This window comes from Mastacembelus armatus, chromosome 16 (genome assembly GCF_900324485.2).
Source record: "Mastacembelus armatus chromosome 16, fMasArm1.2, whole genome shotgun sequence".
Classification (NCBI taxonomy): Eukaryota; Metazoa; Chordata; class Actinopteri; order Synbranchiformes; family Mastacembelidae; genus Mastacembelus; species Mastacembelus armatus.
In genome coordinates this window covers 19,492,468-19,504,120 of record NC_046648.1, presented here as the reverse complement: position 1 = coordinate 19,504,120, position 11,653 = coordinate 19,492,468, and the positions used below count along the sequence as shown (strand labels likewise).

At 40.7% G+C, this 11,653-nt stretch overlaps 1 protein-coding gene across 5 annotated transcripts in view; it reads left to right on the top strand.

Annotated features, from left to right (window-relative positions):
* The window catches only part of map7d1a (MAP7 domain containing 1a), a 33,148-nt gene continuing 21,495 nt past the window's right edge, over positions 1 to 11,653 (top strand). For 4 of the 5 annotated variants that reach the window (XM_026317647.2, XM_026317645.2, XM_026317646.2 and 1 more), the window contains exons 1-2: positions 1 to 392; positions 11,051 to 11,254. In XM_026317647.2, the coding sequence (XP_026173432.1) occupies positions 323 to 392; positions 11,051 to 11,254 (274 nt within the window). In that variant the 5' untranslated portion in view covers positions 1 to 322. The remainder of the gene's footprint in view (positions 393 to 11,050; positions 11,255 to 11,653) is intronic. The other variant, XM_026317644.2, reaches the window with a different exon arrangement.

Below are 11,653 nucleotides of genomic sequence, written 5' to 3'. Positions count from 1 at the left end.
CAGGAGCGGAGCATCAGCTGTGGAGAGTCGGAGAGTCACAAACTTCCTTCACTCCTCTGTCCCTGCGTTGTTTCTCCCAAATTCCTCTGCCACCTTTGTATTTTACTTCCCCGCGGAGCAGCCGCAGCCGCCGGTATCCTCCGTCAGCAGGCTGCGTCTTTCTGGTTAATTTGTTCTGTTCGGACGCTCTCGGGAGGCTTTTAGTGGCCGGTTCGCTCAGGACATCGGGTGCAAGTGGAGTGACTCGACCAAGTTTCCTCCCCAGTCTGCCTGAGGAATGAGAGCGCTGCTGGAGAGGGACACCAGAAACTCGCATGTTTGAATGAACAAACGAACAGAAAGTGAGAGTATTGCCACCGACATGGAGGGAAATACTCTGCCAGCAGCAACATGTAAGTCTGTCTTGCATTAAAAATTGCACGAGTGCTTTGTCATTCATGTGCTTTTCCACGCTGTAAGACAGTGATTTAAGACGTCGTCTCTATAGAGTCAGATTTATAGTCGTCTAACACATGCAGGGGTTCAGAATGCGTGTTGCAGTTAAGGTAAAATGACAGAGCGCGTGCTGAGGAATACATTTATGTGATGCATTATCAACAGCCCACACACACTTTAACCTGAGCGAAGATGAAAATATGATCGATCAGTTTGCAGAGCCTTTACATGATCGAAACTGAACACTGGTGATCACCAGTTGACAGCTAACACCTCTCTTAAAACCTCTGTTTGCAATTTCTTTCTGTCGCACAGATCCCAGTCTTTAGGGTTATAATCTAAAAATTGCGCTAGATGAGGTAATCCCACTAGTTCCATCCCATCCCCCTCCTTATGTTATGTTTAGCTCACTAACATGATGCAGTCATTGGCGGTGTGGGATCCCTACCCATCTACTCTTTGCTGCTGTTCTGCCAGAGGATGTTTTCTAAATGCAGTGCACAGTTCTTTATGCACAGGTACAGTCACGCTCGTTTTCTGCTGGTGCAGAGATGCATCTAGAAAATGTTTTAATGAGATCAGTTCAGGGACAAAGTGCAGGATGAGGAGTCCACCTCTCACTCCAGCTACAAAGTTATATGTGCAATTACTCACTGTGTGATCTTGTGATCATACAGTTAAAGGGCCATGTCATGTTTGCTCACTCAGCCATAACAATGTCTCAGTTTCAGGCAAGGTGAAAGATGCCTGACTGTGTTGGAAACATGCTAACGTGAAGTTGGTCTTGCAAGACCAGTAGTTTTGGTCTAATGTTGGAATCCCTGGATTTAGGCATTGTGTACTGACTATTTTCTGCTTCTAGAAATAGAAGGGGTCTCACAATGAGATCTCCTTCTTGTGACAACAGAAAACTTCCTTCCTGCTAACAGGGGCAGTTCATGGAGAGAGGTCAGCTTGCTTTGGCTCTGCGTCAAAGCAGGAGGAAAGTCACGCTCCACCCATATCGTGGGAATCTTGAACGTTAGACTGTTGTGTCTTTTTCAATTAACCACAAATAACCTATTGCAAATATGAAGCCATAAAGCTTCATAAGATAAGGCTCAACAATTGTTTCATGATGCCCAGATACAACCTTCTTTCTTATCCTGTCTCAGATCCTGCCTTATCACTTCAAATTTTTGTAGGTTGCAAACATACATCATTGACAAAGAGATTTAAACACGAGCAAGACAGTAAGAAAAAGTCTCCTACTTTGTTGAAATACAAGCACTAAAGAAAGTTCACTTGATCTGTCCTGGTTAGGAATCAGATGCTGTTGCACTATAACTGTTGAGAGCCTGGCCCGCAGTGTGAAAATCTGCTGTCAGGACTTGTGGAGAAGATCTTCTAATCCCTCTTTTCTTTATGCAGGCGTTTTTCTCTCTGTGCTCTCTGTACTGCCACTCTTTGACAGTAATCTCAATTTGGTCTTTCTCTTTAATCTCTGTACCTGAACAGCTAAGTCATGGCCAGCTGAGATAAAAAGAAACTCTTATTTTGCTTTCAATATTTGTCTTTTTTTTTTAGCATATCCATGAGCATAGCACATTGATGTTAAAAAAGCCTCAGCAGACTGAGAGGGAGACAGATAATAGATATGGGTGATTCCACCAGTTTTGGCTGTCAAGCCTGTAGTAAACAGGATCAGCTAACTGCACATCTTAAGCTGCAGACATTGTTATGTAATCAGGGGCAATATGTGCCACCCCGTGCCTTTTTAGAGAGAGAGAGAGAGAGAGGGAGAGGGAGAGAGAGCTGGTTCAGTGTCTTTGTAAATTAGCAGCCAGCAGGATCCCATAGGGCTCTCCCAGGTTCACTGCCTAATAATAAAGCCTGAAACAATACAGTGAGGCTAGTGTTTCTTGCATACTATTAATTGTGAGCAATACAATGAAGTGTGTGCCATAATGACATGTTTTCACGTTCTGCTGGAGATAAGTATGACTTGGATAGATTATCCACAAGTGAAACCCCTCCTGTTTGAGATGTGTCATCAGTCAATGTAACCTGCACATCATCTGCCATTTAGAGTTAGAGTGAGTTTGTGGCTGGTTGTATTTTTTTGTGCAGTTGAAATATATGCTACTACAACACTATGGCTATGCATTTCACTGATTTTAGTCTTTAACGCAGTGAAATTAAAAATGCGTGTGTTCATGTACTGGAGAAGATAATGGCATAACATTACATTTATCCTGTTGTTTTAATCCCATTTGTATGCACAACAAAGGGAACTACCTATGTATGAGCTTCATCCTGTATTATCCGTTTAATTCAGGAGATATGACTGTGGATTACATTTGTCACGCAGATGGCTTTTCTCGAGTGTTTTAATCATTGTTACCTTTTAGAAGACATCAGAACCTGTATGTCTGCCTGCAAGAATTAAAGTGGCTTTACCACTCTCTTCTACAGGATCGAATCTTTCTCTTCGTGTGTAGATTGATTAATCATCTAAAGCTAATTGTTGGTATAGGAGGTTCAGGTATTTTCTGAGCCCACATTCAGTACATTTTATAGAAGAGATCCAGCCCTGTCCCCTGTGAAGTTTAGAGAGAGATGAGAAATGAACAGAAGCATCTGAGTCACAAAGAAGTGACTGAAATCAAGCCAACACTGTGGTATTGAGGTCTGCTTTTGAAACTACAGTGCAGTTTTTAGACAGTGACACATCTTCAGCTGTTTTGGCCAGCACAGTGGATTTAAAATGGAACACCAATGAAGGCGAAAGAGCTGATTTAGAGCCTGAAGAGGGTTTGAGGATGTTATTAGTTTGAACTGTATCACATTTGAATAGTTTTTTTTTTTTTTTTTTTTTCCTGTTAGGCAGAACACCCACACTCATACCCCTCGCCCATTTAACCAGGTAGTTATTCCTGTACTGTGCTCCCAAGGTGAGTGTGTATGGTACTTGAACTATGTAGTCACTGTTTCACTTCAAATCCAATTTAGTTATAGTATAAAACAAAAAATGGTGCCACTGTTCAAATACTAGTGAAGCATTCTTTCTAATGGAGTACCCCCTTTCTGGTAGTACCAGACAGTCTGGTTCTGGTAAAATGGTGAAAAACCTCGGATTGAACCGACTTCTCCAGAGATCAGCCCTCCACACTGAGTATGAAAGCCACTCTATAGCATTCAGATGGTGTTAAATCTCACTGCCCAAAGGCTGACCTCTCCCATAGGGGAATAAAGGTGGGATACACCAAATAGTGTAGAAAGCCATCCCATTACTGTACGCTCAAGTTGTACAAACACTCTGAATGTGCAGCGTTCTACCAGGAAATGTCTACTAGGCCAGTACACATATACAGTAACAGTTCAGTTAAATTTTTCTTAAACTGAGAATAAGAACTCATGTTCAGTTCTTTCATTTTGTACTCCCAGTTTTCTGAAAAGCTTGACAGAGACATGCATTGAGTTGGAATTACCCTTGAACCACCTCTAGCCCGTCCAACCCCCTGAAAGCTCAGATATCACAGTGCCCATTGTGATGAAGCCTATTGTAAGTTACTTGGTTTTGTGTTTTTTTTATTAATGCTTATAAAATGTGCAGGGCAACACAATTTTTTAGTAAATGAAAATGATCACCCAAAGATCTTTTAGCCTTTGGCCTAAGAACATGTCTGGCTTTTATAGAATGCATGTGAAGAAAGAATTTATGATGTATTAGTCATCTTTGCCACTTCAGCTCTTCTGGTCGTTGCTTTCTAAAAAAGAGCCTTTTGATATATAATGCAGTTGATCATTTGGAGAGCTATGACTTGTCAGGGACCACCTGTGATTGCTTTGAGCTAAAGGACTGAAAAACTGGGAGCAGAAATGAGAATAATTTGATCTTGTAGGTGTGTTTAAGAGTGTGTGTTGCAGTGATAAAATCTTAAGACAGACTCATCAGTGGGGTAAGGCTGTTTAAATTATTCAACTGAGTAAAGATATTTTTTTTATATATCCCGCTGTACATACAGACAGCCCACAGTTCTTAATGTAATGCATTGAAACTATTGCATATAAAATGCAGTATAAGACATCAAAACAAAAGGATAGAATATAGGCCAAAGCTTGGCTCCAGATGGTGCAGCTACTTGGAAGGCATCTGCTTCTCCTAACCCCTTTCTGTCTTTCAGTCTTGGCTGCGACTTGAGGAAGGCTGATGCTGCAGTGCTGTAGTCTAAATTTATTATCAGTCAGCTGTACCACCCTTCTCCCTGAGACAGTAGAATAAGGACAAGGGCAGGGAAGCTTTGACTTGGACTGTGTCGCTTGTTCCTACCACCTCCATCTAGTCTGAAAATATCTCACACGTAGCTGCTGTGTGCTTTCTGGTTGTTGGAAAGCTCCAGACACCAGACCTATGTGTTAATATTAGACCTGTCCATTTTCAGCTAAAGGGCATGCTTCTTATACTGTACACACTTTTTACATTTTCATAAGTGCAATTTTGAGTTCCCTACAGATTCTTTCACAGGTATACCATGTGTCATTAACTGACCTGTTTTAATAAATCTTTAGTTCTGTTACCTGCTTTTTACCTGCTTTTTAAGAAATGATATTAAAGTTTAATAGACCATTGAGGATTAGAATGGCAGCCTATGCAGCCCGCAAATCCAGGCATGTCCTCTGATGTCATTGAGAAGGGCTTGAGTTGGGTGGATTTTGACACTCTGTCTCACCTCTGGTCAAGCTCTTTAGGTTACTTATCCATTTATGTGGAACTTGTTGGTGGCAGCAGCACATGCAGGATCTCCAGGGAGTTGCTACTAGTTCAGATAAGCAGAGCCTTTCATCAGTGTGGCGGCTTTGGCACATAATGCCGGTGCAGGAGAGAGCAGCAACTAAATGCCAGGCATTGTCCCCAGTCTGGACCAGGTGATGGGATGAAAGCTGTTGCGGTCACTGGCAGACATCAGTATTCACTGGCTGACTGACATGCCATGAAGGAATGCTGTCTTTTGAAGTGTCTTCAACTGTGTTGGTTGGCATGCTGAACCACTTCTGTCCTTATAAGGCAGATATCAGCTGTATCCTGATAAGTGGGTTCTTTGGTTAGAGCTGAAACAATTGGGTGATAACAAATCTTAAAAAAATGAAAACATAGTTTCATAATCCATCAACCCTTTGTCACTTTTCAAGCACAAATGGCAAACAGTCCCTAGTTCCAGCTATTTCATTGTAAACATTAGCTTGTTTTCTGATTATAAAACTATAATCTTTAGGTTTTCCAACCATATGTTTCAGTACATTATCTGCGATCCCATCGTCCTCTTACGTCACCCTATTTGCTACAGGAAGGACACAACAGGGTGAGGCAGTGAGGGGTTAAGGGGCTAAGCGATGAGGTAGTTCATTACTCTCCTGTCCCATCCTAAATGAGATGCATATCCATTCTGTGTGTTTCCAGAGTTCCTCTTTTTTGTTGCCACCTTTTTCCATTCCAGTCTTTTGATTTCACACTGAGTCTCAATACGGTTTCTTTGCCGCTTGTTTGCCTCATTTCCATTTCTTCATGAGAATGTCCTGCATTTACAGAGTTTACCCTGTTTTTTTAGTTTAGGCATATTTACAATGTGCAGCAATTGTGTATTGTTTTTTTTTTTTTATAAGGCTATAGTTCATTTCCTTGGTTGCCAATGTGGCAACTGCTTCTATCTGGGCAGCAGGAGACAGACAGGGCTGTGTGTAGCACCGTTCTTGTGTTCATAAATATTCCATGTGTTGCCCTATATTTTCACTTTGCACCGTGTCTTGGCAGGACATCAGCAGCACTTTGGTTGTTGTGTTGGGGATGAACAGCACTTGTAATTTGGGTTGAATATGATCGACCACTATCATGCAATCAAAAGGATTTTAAAATATGTCATTACGTCTATGTATTTCCCTCATACTGGTAATGTCTGCTTGTTTTTCTTTTGCTTTTTTACAGCTCTTCTCAACCAAAAGTGTCCCTTCCCTGTGTTGTTAATGAGCAAACACTGTCATAAACATGTGCTGTAATAGTTTGCTGATTATATCATACAGTGAGTCATGTGTTTTGCTGCTGCAGAGGACACACACTTTTCTTCCTGGCTCACAGGTCCTCTGTGAGGTAGATGAACAGATAGCTAAATAAGAGAATGGTGTATTGTCTAAAGGTGCTTAGTACTGTTGCTGTGTGGTGACAGAAGAGCTCCTATTATAATATGGGCACAAGAACGTAGTCTCTCTCGCTTATGCATTCTTATAAATGATATTTAATACATATAGAATGCTTATTATGTGGACATAAATATTCATAGTTTGTAAGAATTACATCAGAAAGGCACTCATGCTGTGCAGTTGTGGAGGTGAGAAGTCTTACATGATGAAGCAGTGTGTTATATTTATAATCTGCTTTAACATAACAATATGCCGTGAAATTGGATTTCTGCTAAATTACATTTTGTGTCCCAGTGTTATCAGTATCCCAGTTTTAACATGGCTTTTGACTCACAATGTCAGCAGCCAAACTGTAAAGTACTAAGTTCCTTTGTAATTATACTGGGAGCAAATTTACAATGAGCCTCAGACACAGTGCTGCAGTATTCCAAACCATCATTTGAGGTTGCACATACATTTTGTCCAACCTGGTATGACTGATTAGGGAATGGCACTGAGTCTGTGCTGATTACCTGCTGATTCCCAACCTGCCATTCTGCTCCCACACTGTGCTTGTACATGCATGCATATACACACACTTCTGCAGGGGTCCCTTTACCATTTCAGCTGTCTTTCATCTCTTATGCTATTGTATTATTTTTTGCATGTTTGACAACTTTAGCTCGAGAGGCCCTGTGGGGAATACCAATTTGATACTTGGCATGAAAGCACTGACAATTAAGATGTTATCAAGCTTGTGAAACGCTAATCAAATGTTTGTCTTGTGTGTTTTTCACTCTGACCTTCCAAATATAAGAAACACTAAAGTGATTTTCCATGTTTAAGATTGATGAAAACTCCAGCATCTGAAAGGAACTTTATGGACATTGATTTTGAGTATGAATAATGCAGGTGATGCCACAAGCAGTTGATCTAATGGATTTTGGCTGTAGTTGTAGCCTATGTTGTGTTTCTGTGGGAAGCCGGAACATAAATATGGTGAAAGTGGCAGTTATTCATGTGATGCATGCAGCCCCTTTTGCCACAGTTACATTAATATCATTATGTAATTAGGCTTATAATTCTGTTTTCACAATGATTTCAAGCACAAATACACCAGATGAGAACACTCTTATGTAAAACCGGATTATTTCACAGTCATTGTTTGTCTATGACAACAGCCAGAACACAGAGTTCATGGATTGCTGAACAGATCTTGGCATTGCATTCACAATGTGTAAATATTACTGAGGCCTTCTCTTCAAAGCCCTGCACGAGTGTCCCAATCTTTTTTTCTGTAAGAGGTCACTGTTTATACAGTTTTCCCAGATACACTTGGGTATCACACTGTCAGCCTAACACAGGCAAAGACATGGAGTGATCTAATTTAGCATGCTTTGCTTTTTTTATTTTAAAGGTGGCCGGTGGAAGGTTAATGCACATGAACGTTTTGAGGCCTGAAAAATTTGTTGAATGCATTTCTGTCCTCATAGAACATTGTCAAAACAACTCAAAAGCCATTTTAAATGTTTTTTTGGTTTTTAATTATGTTTGTAACATGAATGTTTGGTAGCTGCCTTTGCTGGTGTATTGAAATACTTCTTCATTTATCTCCACTGCCTTATACATTGTATTGATCAGTGGAATTGCCTGCATACTTTCACACATGCATGTGCAATTTTGTTTATATAATTTGTGTTTATGTATAACAAAAGTGCACAGGAAATAACTCATTAAAAAGCATTGTTCCTAGCACAATTAGAAGTTAAAAAATCCACAGGGTACGGTTAAATATCAATTTGCAAAGAATTGTATTTGTATCTAGCTCTGAAACCATTAATAAATTATTGGATTGTTTCATTAAAAGAAAATTCATCTCACATTGATCAGTTAGCACTTAAGTCATGTGCAGATTCCAGCATTACATTTTATAAAGAACACGCTTAATGAACTATTTAAAAAATATAACAACAAAATATCTTTACTAGATTAACCAGTAATGAAATTGTTAGTTTTAGCCATAATTTTTTTTCTTTCTTCGTTTTCTTGGTTACAATTGTAACTCTGTCGACATCTGTCATACACTCTTTTCCTCCAGTTATCTGGTAGCATAGACTACTGAGAACTGCATCAATCAGCCCTTGTTTTAGTCCCTAGCCACACAGAAGCAGTCCTCTCCCTCAGCTCCCATTGCATTTTTCTCCTGAGAGTTTCAGGTTTCATTGGTATTCATTGTCAGGGCCACCTCTATACCAGAGTACGTTACATTCCCGTATTCACCTTCATTGATAATATAGATTGCATTGATTATGTGACCAACTGCCCAAAATCCTGTCAACCAGCCAAATTCTTAGCAGCATCAGTTCCAAGGTGTATGGTGAAGGATTCACAGGATATGAAGCAACACAATATCCATCTCTCAGAGCTGCACTTGCTCCTGTCACTTTTGGTTTCCTAGCTGCCCCGAAGGATCTGTAAGAAAGTGGTGTAAGATTGCAAAGGAGACACGGAGTGTGTGATTCATTACCTGAATACTCACAATGGTTAAACACCTGGGGTTGTTATTTGTTTGCAAAAAATGTTGTAGGAATTTTGTTTATAATTGCAGTATTACATTACACAAAGCTTTTCCTCAATACAGTAATAGATGAATGAAGGAAGAAAAGCCAGGAACAGGTACTTCTACCAGATACATTCATGTTTGCAATCACAAATCCTGGGTGCTACATTGCCTAAGACACTGCATTTGTTAGTGTAAATTGATTGATTTAAAAAAAAAAAAAAAAAAAAAGATCACTGATTACATCACTGAGACCTGCTTTTTAGATTTGGTTGCACAGAAATGACCTGACAAACAGAGAATAGAGGGGTAATCCTCCTTTACTTTCAGTTTATCACTCTTCCATTCCCCCTCCTTCTCTCACTGTCATTGCAGGGTTTTGGCTGCTGTCCCGTTGCCATGCAGAGACCACAACAATGGCCCCTCTCTGTCAGAGCACATTGCTGCCCGAAGAATGCTTGTTTAATAGTGGCGTGCTTTGACACGGGAGGAAACACAATGTTTTGTCTCCCTGCTGAACTCTTTTATAGACTCAAACCTCTGTTCTCTCTCTGTCTGTGTATCAGACTTTCTCCAGCACAAGGTCATCATGAACTGCTGCCATTTCCCAGACTGATGACATAGCCTTTCCATGTACCCAGATGAGCTCAGACAATCTTTGCCATAAGACCAGATATCTTACTCAGTGCTACTAAGCATCTGTAGTTGCAGTATTGAGAAGCTGATAGCTGTTTATCCAGACTTTTGTCCATCTTTGTACTCATGCGCTGCAGTTTATTTGGAAAAATTTGGTCCACTATTGTGGAGATGTTTATTTCTTAAAATGCACATGGTATAGTTGCATGTGCTCTTAAAAGCTATAATCAATTCCCTTTAAGTTGCACAGCACTGGCCTCACTCCTCATTGGTGTTCTTTTTTGCAAAGTGTTGAATAGCACAGTATTTGTATAGTAAATCTCCTTTGCATTCACTGTCTCATTGTGACGGCCCCCTACTGTCTGTGTTGTTTTTGGCCAAAGTCTGAATAATTTACAGCATGTTGCCCTAGTGTTTACCTTCAGAGACTATGCACGAGAAACTGTGCTCCAACACATTTCCACAGGGAGCTTAGGGGTACAGTGGTGAGTGGACAAAGCCAAGTGTCCCTCCCTTGAAGGTCTTTGTTTGGCTGTCAAAGCCTGGACAAACTAATGTTTGAGTAGGAGATTCAAGTTCAGCAGCCTGCCAAATGTGAGTCACAGTGCTGTGAGTGAGTGCCCCCAACAAACCAGCTGCATTCCTTCATTAAACATGGTTAAAGTTCCAGATACAGAGGAGCCTAAACCAGCTGTTGTTGAGACGTTTTGATCAAAAAGAAGTTCGACTCATTTCTGGGAAGATGATCACCCTGATTTTCTAAGAAATTCATTTCACCTCAATAGAACCATTAGGATACCAAAAAGCAAGTACTGCCATTTTTTATTCTGCCAGGGAGGCAGGCCATTCGCTCAGGCTGGTCTGTTGATAAATAAGCCTTGCAGAGTTGAAATGCCATTAGGTGTAGAGTTCAGAGAACAGGCTGAAGACACCTATTATCTTGTGAGTCACAATTTCTGTAGCAGATAATGTTGCTCAACAACTAAGAGAAACATTGAACAGGAACAGAGGAGCTTGTATTGTTTCTTTGGTGATCTTTTTCATTGTGTTACGATACTGACCAACAGTTTCTCACAGAAAACAGTCTTCTTACAGCCATGGACTCCACCCCGCACACCTGATACATATAGGTTTGGAGGAGGATTATGTCATCCACACTAAACTACTTCATAGGCCCAGTAGGAAATGGAATGAAGACTAACTGGTTGAGTCCCATCCCAACCTTGTAATCTTCTCACTTGGTTTTATTGTGTGTTTTTCTTTAAGCAGCTCCCTGCTCAGATATGAACACAAACCCTGTGAGGCCTGACCCCGAGGGGGAGAGCAGCCCCCCCAAAACCGACAAAACCCAAAGAATGGAGTCTCCAGCTAAGAAGAATACAGACCGGAGACTGAACACACCCACCAAATCTGATGTCATCTCTCAATCACCTGGTTCACCTGCATCACCTGCTCCTAGGTTAAAACGAGGTACAGTAAAACTACTTTTACCTTTTAAGTATCTCTGGTAGAATTCAGATGCTAAGATGAGAAACTTGTAAGGGGAGCTAAAATTAGCCTGACTTGAAGCAGTGCTTTATAGTGGGCCAGTTACTGTACATCTGCACTTTGCTGGAGTCAGGACAGCTCTCTTGAGGCAAAGTAATGCTTCAGTATCAAAGCAACAGCAACCACATGCTTTCAGACATGAAGCTAAATGCAATAGAGCTGCTGCAGTTTATATTTAAGTGTTGGAGCAAGCAGTGAACAGAGGCTGCTGTGTGACAACATCACAGCTGTGGGTTTGAAGAATTTAGGGAGAATTCAATTAGAAAAACAAAATCTTGGTAAATGAGTTTTGTTTGGAAGTCGGTAGTTACCCATAATACT